Genomic DNA, 14,004 nt, shown 5'->3' with positions numbered 1-14,004 from the left:
GGCTTAAATCAAAACCCCCACCACACAACAGTACTCGGTGCGCTAGAGCATGGCACGTTACTGCAAGACCTGGAAGGGTCTACCCTTCCCCCATGTCTTAAAAGGTGGAACGCAAATTATCTGGGTGGTCGGCAGGCATCGGTGCAATTTACAAATGAAACAGGAAGAATTAAACAAGAGGTGTCACAGGGTGGTGTCCTATCCCCACTTTTGTTTTCTACATATCTAAGCTACCTTCGCCACCAGAAGGAGTTACTGTCGTTTCCTACGACGATGACTGCACAATAATGGCCACAGGCCCAGGCCCACAGATGGATGAGCTTTGCAACAGAATAAACGGCTACCTCCCTGATCTCTCCAGTTTTTTCGCCTCGCGAAACCTGGAATTATCAGCGACTAAATCCTCCGCGACCTTATTTGCAACATGGACGTCCCAAAAGTCGACCATTTTGAACATCCACTTCGATGGCACTACGCTACCGACTGTCCTACACCCCAAAATCTTGGGTGTGACGTTTGATCAGAATCTACATTTTGGTGAGCACGCAGCCGCAATTGTTCCGAAAATCCAGAGCCGTAATAAAATCCTCAAATCTCTTGCTGGTAGTACTTGGGGAAAAGACAAAGAAACGCTCATTACCACACAAAGCAATAGGCCAGCCGATTGCGTGCTACGCGTCCCCTATATGGTCGTCAAGCCTAAAAATTACCCCCTGGAAGAAGCTACAGGCGTGCCAAAATACTGCTCTCAGAATCGCCACGGCTGTCTTCTTATGTCTTCAGAACACCATCTACATAATGAGGCGAGAATACTCCCCATCAGGGAGAGAAATGAGATGCTAACCAAACAGTTCCTGTTGAATACCCAGAAACCTGGGCACACCAACAGACATCTGATTGATGAGCCAACACCGCCTAGGGGCTTAAGGAGTCATCTCCGTAAGCATTTTGAGGAAATACGGCACCTGAGAACTCAGCCGTATGAAGCAAAAAAAAACACAAGCAGCTCCTTGGTGAACTCCACAAACAGGCGTTGGACCTTTATGCCAGGAATTGCCCGGTAAATCCAATACTCAAAGAACAGTACCCAAAACTTGTGAAAGAGGAACGCATACTCCTCAGGGAAACGAGTGTCACTCTTGCTCAACTTCGTTCTGGATACTGTAACAGGTTAAACTCTTACCTATCCAGAATCAACCCGGACATACAAAATGTATGCCCCGCTTGCAATGTGTCCCCACATGACACCAACCATCACTTTAATTGTAATGTGGAACCAACGCCTCTATCACCCCTTTTATTATGGTCCACCCCTGTTGAAACAGCAAGTTTCCTTGGACTCCCATTAGAGGATATTGCTGACAATTTGTGATCAGTCGCAGCTGTTAGGTGGGGCGAAGCACTGTTACAACAACAACAACAGGATTTTATTGCCACTCTGGATTTTCGGTACAATTGCGGTTGCATGCTCATCAAAATGTAGATCCTGATCCAACGTCACACCCAAGATTTTGGGGTTTAAGACAGTCGGTAGCGTAGTGCCAAAACGTGTGTCCCCATTTAATTTGTTGAGGTCCTCCCACCATAAATCTTAACAGTCGTGGTAGTCGAGATTGCAACCAGTCCATTAATTTTTTGAAGTTCGAACCCTGTTACAACTGTCAACTGTTGTTGTTACAGAAAGTTGGCTGCTGTTGCACTTTTTGCCGACAGCCCGATGATTGTCAAAATCGAAGAAAATTTTACACGCTGCATAATTAATTTGTGTGCGAATGTACTACAAAAAGTTAAATAAACTGAAAACGTTGCCATTAAAACAAGGGTAAACTTTGATTGAATTGTAGTAAGTGTGTGTAATTAAATTTTCACGAACCTCCGCCCCAAGAATTCCACGGATAGTAACTCTGAAAGCCAACCACCAATGTTTTGTATGTATATGTAAATGTAATTCATTGCATACAATATACGTTGGGTAGTAGACGAAATGGAAGACGATCTAATATTACAACAACCGGCAGACCGTCGTTTAGGCGCTGGAAATTCTTTGCCACCTGGACCGCCAGGTGCTGAAAATGATAGCGTAGATTATGGTAAGTCGCATGCAATACAAAGCTATGCTATAGTAGATACTAAATGTTAATTGAACAAACAATAGATACAAAAAAATCGAAATCAGAAAAGGATTCTAAAAGTCGTTCTAGTCGGCGACATTCGCCTTCTGGTAGCCCAGCCCGTGCACGGCGTAAGTCACCTTCACGTGGCCGCCGTTCACCATCACCTTTGGATATTGGTAGTCGCCGGCGTCGACGTTCGCCCACACCACCATCACGTGTTAATCGCTATCGTGATTATTCACCAACAGATCGGCGACGTTATGAGAGTAGTGGCAGTGGTGGACGGAATCGCCGTTCACCTGATAGACGACGCTCTGGTGGCGGTAGCAGTGGTGATCGTAGCGGTGGACGTGGCTATCGTTATCGCGGGCGCAGTACAAGCCGTTCACGTAGCCGTAGTGTGTCGCCACGCCGTAAAAGTGGACATCGTTGGTCGCCACCCAAAAAGAAACCCAGTTCGCCTCCAATTAATGCACCACCACCACCACAAGTCTCACAACCGCCACCACAAGCACCACCATACAATGCTGTACCACAACAAATATTTCCTGCTGATAGTTTTGCACCACCACCAACTGCATATAATCAATTTACAGTACCGCCACCACAACCAGCTGCTAACTTTCAACAGCCACCGCCACAAGCAGACGCGTATGCTATGCAAACACCAGCTCCGCCTGTTTTTAATGCTGCTTATCCTCCGCCACCAGTTTGGGGCACCACAAGTAATGGTGAGTTTTGTTAGTAGCAATAATAGTCATAGTTACCTATTTTATTTTTTATACAATGGTTTTCAATGAAATATACATACGCGTAGACAAGATCGCACAGTGAGTTGTGGATTTGAATTTTAAAATTCAAATGAATTTAAAGGAAAAGTAATAAATTGTTTTTTTTATTTTTTTTTTTTTATAATTTTTAAACTCAAATCTGCATCTGCGAATCAATCCGCACTCCTTTGCAATGCATGCGCAGGATAGTGTATAAGCACGAGAGAAAATCTCGTTGAATGTGACGTCAGTACGCATCTTTTGGCAGCGATTTAGTTTAGCACCCCCCGAGTTCGGGGTTAAACTTGGTATCAAATGAAAGAGGGAGTTCTCCCGATCACAAATATATATAACTTAAAGTGCGCAGACTTATAGTTTACGAGTTATTTGATGTTAAAGTTTGCAAATTTAGCAAATTTCTATAGCACTCTCACTTACAATTTACACATCTTTCAAAACCTTTATGCTCATAAATATCTATATAAATTGGCGACGATACACTTACATTTCATTTTAGTATATTTCACATATAATTCTTGCATTGTTTTTACTTAATTTAAATGTTTTTATTAAATAAATCGCGCTTTTGTAGCAACATTCACATTTATGTATGTATATATTTTATCGATGACATTACAAAGCTGTGCTGCCACATCAACAAAGAAAAAACAAATATAAATATTAACGTGCCATCTTTCAGTTAAGAAAGAAAAAGGAAAATATATATTTTTACTACTATGCGGAAGGACATCACCGTGGCGGTAGCCACGGTTATACCACACACCCGGACTTGGCATGGCGTAGCCCAGGGTTATTTTAAATAAGCGCGGCCGAAGGCCGCCTACGCGGAAAGGTGTTCTACGCAGAATTACTGTGCATGGCGCAGCCGGTGTTGGATCGGCTAACATAACAATAAACATAAGAGTTATAAGGTAATATGCGGAAGAAAATCACCGTGGCGGTAGCCACGGTTATACCACACACCCGGACTTGGCATGGCGTAGCCCAGGGTTATTTTAAATAAGCGCGGCCGAAGGCCGCCTACGCGGAAAGGTGTTCTACGCAGAATTACTGTGCATGGCGCAGCCGGTGTTGGATCGGCTAACATAACAATAAACATAAGAGTTATAAGGTAATATGCGGAAGGACATCACCGTGGCGGTAGCCACGGTTATACCACACACCCGGACTTGGCATGGCGTAGCCCAGGGTTATTTTAAATAAGCGCGGCCGAAGGCCGCCTACGCGGAAAGGTGTTCTACGCAGAATTACTGTGCATGGCGCAGCCGGTGTTGGATCGGCTAACATAACAATAAACATAAGAGTTATAAGGTAATATGCGGAAGGACATCACCGTGGCGGTAGCCACGGTTATACCACACACCCGGACTTGGCATGGCGTAGCCCAGGGTTATTTTAAATAAGCGCGGCCGAAGGCCGCCTACGCGGAAAGGTGTTCTACGCAGAATTACTGTGCATGGCGCAGCCGGTGTTGGATCGGCTAACATAACAATAAACATAAGAGTTATAAGGTAATATGCGGAAGGACATCACCGTGGCGGTAGCCACGGTTATACCACACACCCGGACTTGGCATGGCGTAGCCCAGGGTTATTTTAAATAAGCGCGGCCGAAGGCCGCCTACGCGGAAAGGTGTTCTACGCAGAATTACTGTGCATGGCGCAGCCGGTGTTGGATCGGCTAACATAACAATAAACATAAGAGTTATAAGGTAATATGCGGAAGGACATCACCGTGGCGATAGCCACGGTTATACCACACACCCGGACTTGGCATGGCGTAGCCCAGGGTTATTTTAAATAAGCGCGGCCGAAGGCCGCCTACGCGGAAAGGTGTTCTACGCAGAATTACTGTGCATGGCGCAGCCGTTGTTGGATCGGCTAACATAACAATAAACAAAAGAGTTATAAGGTAATATCAGCTCGTTCACGAATGCAAAAAAGAGCTTTTTCCAATTTTTGGTAAATAAAGACTAGAAAAGTTAAAGATATATATACATCAGATGAAAGATATTTTTATAAGTTATTTTTCGATTCTGCACTTGTTCCGTTTTTTAGATGTGGCAGCACAGCTTTGTAATGACATCAATAAAATATATATATACATAAATGTGAATGTTGCTACAAAAGCGCGATTGATTTAATAAAAACTTTTATATTAAGTAAAAACAATGCAAGAATTATATGTGAAATATACTAAAATGAAATTTAAGTGTATCGTTGCCAATTTATATAGATATTTATGTGCATAAAGGTTTTGAAAGATGTGTAAATTGTAAGTGAAAGTGCTATAGAAATTTGCTAAATTTGCAAACTTTAACATCAAATAACTCGTAAACTATAAGTCTGCGCACTTTAAGTTATATATATTTGTGATCGGGAGAACTCCCTCTTTCATTTGATACCAAGTTTAACCCCGAACTCGGGGGGTGCTATTCTAAAATTTTCCCCATCTTTTTGCTAGATTGTCCAGTGTTTTCTGGCCTCTCGCCTTGTGCTTATTTTTTCATTTAAAAATGTGTAAGTGCAGTACCACCCACCATTAAAATAAAGATAGGAAATTGATGTGAAAGGCGTCATAAGAATATATCAGTCATTAATTAGCCAGTCACAGAACAACCAACTCTAAAGTGACGGGACGACTATTAGCAATAAGGTTAAGAATTTGAAATGTAATGTAAATGTTGTTCCAGCAATAGTAGTAGGAAATCGAAAAGAGGAGCACACCGCTAAGTTAATCGGAACGAAACCTCAAAACCCTGGCAATTAAAAGGGTGGGTGGTGCCCTTTCCATATTCTGTTTAATAATACATCTCTAAAATACCTTTCCCTGTAGAAGGAGTTACTTTCATTTCTTACGCCTACGTCTACACGATAACGGCAACAAGACTGCAATATGCGAATTAGGTTATAAAATAAATAGCTGTCCCCCCACTCTTTCCGGTTTTTTCACCTCGCACGGCCTGGCACGGCCTGGCACTATGTTGTTGTAGTTATTGTAGCGAAAAAACCCCGCAGATTTTTGGGAATTCCATCGATGTTGATGGTCCTTTTGCGGATATAGCTCCGGTTCGTATTGGTAAGAACCACCATCAAGGCACAAGCCCGACCATATCGAGAACGATTTAAAATGAGCACATTAAACCTTCTAAGCCATCTCGCCCGCCACCCTCTGCCACTGCTAAAGGAATAGGATTTGCCACGGATAAGTGAGGTTGACAGTTGGATTGGAGGAGCTATAAAACCCGCTGGAAACCCCTTGAAAGGGTTGCGCTACACAACCCCTTGTATTATTTGGGTATATTAGTCGCCTCTTACGACAGACATGCCTGTTGCGGGTATATTCTAACTCTAACCCGCGGGGGGTCACCTGACAATATGTTGTGGTTATTGTTATTGTTGTAGCAGTGCTTCAGCCCTTTGAATAGAAACTTGCAGATTCAACATGGGTAGACCATAGGAAAAGGAGTGTTGGGGGCGCTGGATCCACATAGAAATTAAAGATATGATTGTTACATTTGGGGACACATTGCAAGCAGGATATACATTATTATGTCGGGTTTGATTCTGGGTAGGTAAGAGTTTAACCTCATTATAGTATCCATATCGAAGTTGAGCCACAGTGACGCGCATCTCCCTAGGTAGGAAGGTAGGTTGAACTGGTCGGTCCATGAGGACCTCACATAGACTGATTGAGTCCGTAGTGTTACCAGAAGTTTGTTTTTGTTTTAACGACCAAACAAGTGCAGGGCACGAGCACAGAACGCGGTCGATCGTTTCCTCCTCCAACCCGCACTGCCTACATCTGCTATCACTGACCAAGCCTAATTTAAAGGCATGTGACGCCAGAAGGCAGTGCCCAGTCAGAATACCCGTCATGAGTCTACAGTCCTCTCTTTTTAATGATAGAAGCAACTGTGTTAGTCTAAGTTTGTAAGACCTACACATAATCTTCGACACTTTACAGCCCCGCGCTTGAACCCCCGACTTTCCCGTTTTGTCGATCATGTGCACCTCTCGCCTTCGCTTAATCTCGCCCAATCTAATTGGGACATCTACGGAGCAAGCTTCAAGGGATGCGCCCTTTTTAGCTAGTTCGTCCGCTTTTTTATTCCCATCTATTCCCATATGCCCTGGGACCCAATATAGATGTATGCTTCTCCCTGTCCCGATTCTCTCCAGAGACTGCTTACACTCTAACACGCATTTAGATGCTGTGCTATGCGAGATTATTGCCTTAATTGCTGCTTGGCTGTCAATATAAAAGTTAACACGGTTGCAGCTTAAGCTATTCTCTTCCAGGGTTTCTACTGCTTTGGTTACGGCTAATATTTCCACTTGGAAAACGCTACAGTACTCCGGCAGCCTGTAGGATCTGCTTATTTCCGGATCAGCGTAGTATACCGCAGACCCTACTCCTTCCACTACTTTGGAACCATCGGTGTACACATGTATCGCCTCGTCCGCCATTTGCGCACCCTTGCGCCAACCGTCCACCTCGATTGTGGCCTTAAGATCTCCCTCGAAGCGCAGATAGGGAATCATGTACTCTGTTCGTCTTGTGATTAATGACGCTATACTACTATGGCCATATGGTCGGCGCTCAAGCTGCCCGAAGCACCGAGCCTGGTTGCGGTCGTTAACGCTTTGTTCTTTGCTACCAGGTCTACAGGTGGGATATACATAATGGCATACAGTGCAGCCATCGGGGTTGTTTTCAGAGCTCCCGTAATGCTAAGCATCGATAGTCTGCATTCCCCCTCTAATTTTTCGAGGTATGTTGTTTTTTGTGTGGCTTTCCACCAAACAAGAACTCCATAGTATAGAATAGCGCTTACAATCACTGTAAAACCCAATGAGAAAGAGAGGGCGATAGGCCCCACGTACACCCCAGCATTCTTTTACATGCATAGAGTGCCGTTGAGGCCTTCTTGACCCTCTCCTCGACGTTGAGCTTCCATGACAGCTTACTGTCTAGGATGATTCCTAGATATTACGTGCAAGGTTTCTCCTGTAAGGTCACCTCTCCTAACTTAGGCCTGGTCCAATTTGGGACCTTGTACCTCTTTGTAAACAAAACCATATCCGTCTTCTCCGCATTGACTTTCAACCCAATATTAGATGCCCAGGTATGAATATCCCGAAGCGCCCGATCCATCAAAGAACTAATCGTTGGAAGGCACTTTCCACTTATGACAATTGCAACGTCATCTGCGTAAGCCGTAAGTTTTACGGGTCCGTCATCGAATTGCCTGAGCAGTTGGTTGATGACCAGCGTCCACAGCATAGGTGATAGCACCCCTCCCTGCCGCGTGCCCCTGTCCACTGATTTCGTGGCCTCGTACAATCCCCATTGTGATGTAATCTTTCTGCAATTTAACATGCAGCCTATCCATCCGATTAAGGCAGGATGTACTTTAATGTAATTAAGACCATCCATAATCGCCCATTTTGCAACATTATTGAAAGCCCCGGCAATGTCCAAGAAGACTCTTAGAGCATACTCCTTATATTCCAGGGATTTCTCTTATGCTTATTACCACCCTATGCAATGCGGTGTCTACCGACTTGCCTTTGGTGTACGCATGCTGTGTTGTGGAGAGCAGCTTTTCATCCACGTTGGACTTTATGTACACAGCCTCTCAAAGGGTTTGGACAGAAATGATGTTAAGCTAATGGGTCTATAGTCTTTGGGATACACGTGACCAATCTTCCCCGCCTTTGGTAGGAAAGCTACACGAGCAGTTCTCCAAGAGTGCGGTACATAATTCAGCCTTATGCACCAATCGAATATTATTTTAAGCCATTCCATGACGGCCATACTTGAAACTTGTAGCATGGCCGGAAATATACCATCTGGGCCCGGCGATTTAAACTTAGAAAACGTCTTCACTGCCCACTCGATCTTGGTATGGGTCACCAAGCCCGGCACTACTAGCTCCGTGATTGAAGTGTGAGTGATGTCTGCTGGCTCTTCTGAACCGTCTCCCGATGGAAAATATGTGTCAAAAAGCACCTCAAAGGATTCCTCACTATTACGTGACCATTCCCCGTTCTCTTTCTTTATTAGTCCCTGGACTATGTTTCCCCTTGCTAGGACTTTTTTCAACCGTGCTGTTTCGCTGGAGCACTCTATGTCCGTACAGAAACTTTTCCATGAGTTTCTCTTCGCCCTGGTAATTTCACGCTTGGATCCTCAGTAGATCCCTGTACTCGCCCCGACACGCTTCGCTTCCCGCGGTCTTTGCGAGCTTAAACATTTCTTTTACCTGTCTTCTTAGAAGACTCAGCTCATTGCTCCACCATGGCGGTTTTGCTTTTCCTCTGAATCTTCTTAGAGGGCAAGCTTTGTTATTCGCAGTCATAAGCGTCCATGTTAGGAATTCATTCGACTCCTCCAGTTCCTCTACATTAGCAACCTCTTTGGGTTGTCCCAGTTTTTTTTCTACATGTTTCTGGAATTTAGTCCAGTTCGTTGACCTAGGGTTTCTAAAGGTTCCTCCCTTCTCTACCCTCTTTAGGGGGATGCTGAAGCTGATATACGCATGGTCGGAGAAGGATGGTCTATCAAGAACCATCCAATCATACCTTGATATATCACGCTCGGAGCTCAATGTAATATCCAGAACATTGCTGGATGTTGGACCAATGTATGTAGGGACATTTCCTCTGTTGGTTATCTGCAAATTGGTTTGCAGGATGTAACAAAACAGAGATTCGCCTCTCTCGTTCGTATCTGCTCCTCCCCACGCATTGTGGTGCGCATTTGCATCTGCGCCTATGACCAACCGCCCTTGCGCCCTTCCTCCTATACTAGCCTTTTGCACTCCATCGGTGGAACCTCCGCAGCATGGGCCATGTAGCAGGACGCCAGGATAAATGCCTGCTTATTCTTTTGCTCAACGGCCACCGCTACGAGATCATCAGTGGTGTAATTAGACAGCATATATGAATGCAGCTGTTTCCTTACCATTACTACAGCTCGCACCCGTACTTCCGTTTGCGCGTAGTAAACGCCAAATCCGCGCGCGCTAAGTCCAGAAACCTTCCCTCCCGATGAGAGCCACGGCTCCTGGATCAGCGCCACGTCAAACGAACCCTCCTCAAGGGTTAGGAGGAGTTCGCTCGACGCCACTTTACTGTGTTGGAGGTTTATCTGTAGGACTCGCAGCACCATTGGGCTGTTTGTCCCCCTCCAGCACCTTCGTCTTGTCGTCGTCGTCCTCCCCTTGCCCTTTTGGTTTAGAGTATTCGAGGCCCCCTTCAGCCTCTCGTGACTGTTGTGCCGGGTATTCCTCTGTGCGAGTCACAGCACCATTTAGCGGTTGGTCCTCTTCTAGCACGTTCGTGGTGACGTCGGGGACCTCCACCTGGCTTTTTTCCCTTAGGCTTTTGAGGTCCTTTTCGACTTCGCCCACCTCTAGCGTGTTAGGGTTTTTATCCTCGGAACTTCTTTTCCTGAGTCGCATGTAGATTTTGCCAGTGCCAAAGGACATTTTGCCAAACTGCGTGTACAAAATATTCTCCGCCTGCTTGTTTATTTGGAAGATGTAGAACTGACCATCCTCGGTAGGCCGAGATACAGTAAGTACCTTCCAATCCTATGTCGGTATGTTCGGATTCTGATTCTGCAGAAGTCGCAGTGTATCCTCCGACTTCATCACGCATGGTATCCATACCTTAACTTTTGGTACCGTGGGGATTTGCGCTTTATCCACCACCTCAAACCGCGCGTTCGTGCCTTGCCTTTGGAGGTTTGGAACCACTTCCTCCAGCCACCCCAAGCTCGCGATGGTGTCGCACGCTATTATCTTCACACCATTATACCATCCCCCCGAATCAAAGGTTGGAAGGGGCTTTCTGGTTGTTCCCGCATCATCTTAAGCATTATGCTAATAAGCTCCCTTTCTACAGATATCCACCTTTCAGTAGTCATTTGTCCGAAAGGACTGCTACGATCAACCAGCGCCACAGTCAGTGACTGCTTTGCCACATCACTCATCTTCTCGGGAAGAGCAGGAGTCTTAGTGTTATCTCCATTTGGCACCTCCGAGAAAGCCGGAGTCTTAGCGTTAACTGCCTTTAGCGCCTCCAAGAAAGCCGGAGTCTTAGCGTTATCTCCCTTTGGCTTATCTCCCACTTCCGTAATTGGAACTTCCCTCTGACTCGCAGCTTTCGAGATAGTTGCTACCCCGCTATTGGAGCCCATTTATCTTACAGCTTTAGACCTACTTGTCTTGTCTATGCGACTGCCCTGCCTCGCGGCTCTAGGACTGGGTCCTTTCTGCCTCTTGAAAGCAGGCTTGTCGCCTTCCGCCGAACGTTGCCTCTTCATTCTGCCATTCGACGCTTCTTCCTCCTCGTACCGGTTGCAGAACCGAGGGTTTCTCACAGCAAACCTTTTGAACTCCCTTCAACCTAATTCTACCGCCCCATTCCAAGCGCTCGATCTCCATTTCTGTTGGGTCCACCACTGCTCCCAAGCGTTGTACAATTCTTAGTGCTGCACGGTACTGCGAGAGAGCTCTTTTACTTCCTCTGCTCCGTACCTTTCTCCACTCTTCTACTCCGTTTTCATTTGTGTGCTTCTCCAACACGGAGTTCATTGAATCAGCACTACTCTCGCTCCCCGAGTCCGACGCATCGCTTAATTCGTATTTGTCGTCCTTGGATTGTGACTCAGTTCTCCTCTTTACATCGTCCTTATTGCAATCAGGTAACAAGTCATTCATCTTGGTCGTACGACCACCTGCACGACAAGGCGGGCTCAGCGGTGCAGTATTATATACGGAGAAAGAACCGTCCGCCACAGCAGCGCCCCTTGCTGTGGTAAGGCCATTAATACTTCCCGAGGTGGCCCGGTATCGGGAAGGCTCCGTTCGAATACAGCTCCGCCTCATAGTCGGGCGCTATGGAGTTCGGCTAAGCCCTCACACAAACGACAAGGTGCCTACCCTAGTGAGGGGCGCATCTCCCTAGGGAGAATGCCTTCCTCTTCTGCGAGTTCAGCGTATTTATCTTCAAGAACGGGTTTCGCCGGGCAATTGATCGCATCACTGAGGACCTGCTTGTGTGTTTCTTCTTTATAGGGCTGAGTTCTCAGTTGCCGTATTTTGTCATGATGCTTGCGGATTGGCATTGGCGACCATTTCGGGACAATTTAGATTTCGGGAGACCCCAGCGGGTTAGGGGGTTAGAATATACACGCGGTAGGTATGCCTGTCGTAAGAGGCGACTAAAATACCAGATTCAAGGGGCTGTGTAGCGCAATCCTTCAGGTTGCCAGCGCAATATATAGCTTCTCCAAACCCAATTGTCAACCTCACCTATCCGCGGCGAATCCTGTTTCACTAACAGACGAGGCTTCACAGAAGATTCAAGAGATAAGGTAAATAATTTAAGGATCGGCTTAGATAAGTTGACAGCGCAAAACTTTAGAACACAACTAGGAACACCATCTGGACCCGGAGAGGTAATTGGTTTCAACTGCAGAAGACTCTTCAGAACAGTATCTATATCTATGACAGGAACCAGAATACAATTAGAACTTTCTAAGGTGTAAGCATAGAGATCCGATTGAAAAAGTTGAGATGAATAGGTCGACTTAAAGTATTTAGCAAATAAGTTGGCAACATCATCATCCGAACTTGCGTTCTTACATCCATAAGCAAAAGCAGACTGAAATCCTGAGGTTTTTCTCTTAGAATTGACAAAACTAAAGAATTGTTTCGAGTTGTTAAAAAACTGAAGCTTACACCGATTTAGGTAACTTATAGCACTGCTGATTAACACGATGAAAGTTTGATCTAGCAACTTAATATTTAGAAAAATCGGAGCATGATCCTGATATTTTAAATCGTTTGTATAGCCTAGATTTAATATTATATAGTCTTACAAGATGTCTTGAGAACCACGGGGGTTTGCCCGTTCCAGCATTGCCATGACGAAGAGGCACACAGCATGCAAAGGAACCATCGAGAGAACTGTAAAAAATAGAAGTTGCTGACTTGACATCTTTACAAGAATATAGATCCGACCAGTCATGGGTGGAAATAAGATAATTCAGCTTATTAAAATCTGCCTTACAAAACATCTTGATCGAAAGCTAGATTTTACTTTTGCTGCATCAAACAACACAGGCTGAGCATAATCAAGCATTACCTCAAGTGTAGGATGAAGTGGATCCTCTGGAAGTGATAATGGGGGAATTCGCTTGAGGGCAATACCCACAGGGTCATCCGCAAATACTAAATCCAGCATTTTATTTTTGCAATTTAATATATTGTTTAATTGTAGTAAATGTATGTCAAGCAGACTCCTACAAAAGTCATGCTGAGTGGTGGACGTCAACAAGTTTAATTCACTGTTGCCAATCAAACTTACTGTAGGCAAATTGAAGTCACCAAGCACCACCAGGCGGTTCCTATCTCGCAACTGAGAGTAAACACTACGTATAGATAAGCTATGTTGAGTATAAACATGCATATCCGAACGTGGCGGAATATAGCAGCAGCAAATAAATAGACTAGCACTACGTAATGAGATCTTTACTGCTATAAATTCAATATCAGAGTCATAGTCCAACGACAGTAATTCTGACGGTAGGCTAGTATCTACGGCTATAAGGACACCACCCGCTCTAGATACACGATCGCGCCTATACACGACATAGTTACACGAGAAAATCTCTGAGTTATAATTATCTTCCTTAAGCCAGGTCTCAGCAAAGGCTATCACTTGCGCTGTGAACGAAAAACTGTTTAGAAATAACGAACTCAATTTGGATCGTAAGCCACGAACATTCTGATAATGAATAGATATATAAGACAAACCGATATTTACGTCTGTGGTATTCTTGCCGAGTCCGGTAAGTTTGAAATTTTTACATTGCCTTTTTTGTGAACAAATGTACCACCGAACTGCAAGACTTTTCTTTGTCAATGCTATCCGCATTTGGAACTCTATCCCCAACTCGGTTCGCAATAGCTTAAGTAGAAGCAACCTTAAGAATGTTATAATATTTTCTTTCTTTGGTAAAGTTTATACAAATTATAATCTGAGTTTAGCTACTTATTAATCTAGTCAATCATTGTTGCAAAA

General features: G+C 44.8%; 1 protein-coding gene across 2 annotated transcripts in view; it reads left to right on the top strand.

Annotated features, from left to right (window-relative positions):
- The first annotated feature begins 1,700 nt into the window (after nucleotides 1-1,700).
- Nucleotides 1,701-14,004, top strand: part of LOC137249588 (zinc finger matrin-type protein CG9776) — a 35,297-nt gene continuing 22,993 nt past the window's right edge. Inside the window, exons 1-3 of one of the 2 annotated variants that reach the window (XM_067781215.1) lie at nucleotides 1,701-1,822; nucleotides 1,886-2,090; nucleotides 2,156-2,845. In XM_067781215.1, the coding sequence (XP_067637316.1) occupies nucleotides 1,985-2,090; nucleotides 2,156-2,845 (796 nt within the window). In that variant the 5' untranslated portion in view covers nucleotides 1,701-1,822; nucleotides 1,886-1,984. Of the gene's footprint in view, nucleotides 2,091-2,155; nucleotides 2,846-14,004 lie in introns of both variants that reach the window. The other variant, XM_067781217.1, reaches the window with a different exon arrangement.

This window comes from Eurosta solidaginis, chromosome 4 (assembly GCF_040869045.1).
Source record: "Eurosta solidaginis isolate ZX-2024a chromosome 4, ASM4086904v1, whole genome shotgun sequence".
In the NCBI taxonomy this organism is placed as follows: Eukaryota; Metazoa; Arthropoda; class Insecta; order Diptera; family Tephritidae; genus Eurosta; species Eurosta solidaginis.
This window is presented reverse-complemented; position numbering and strand designations above follow the sequence as displayed.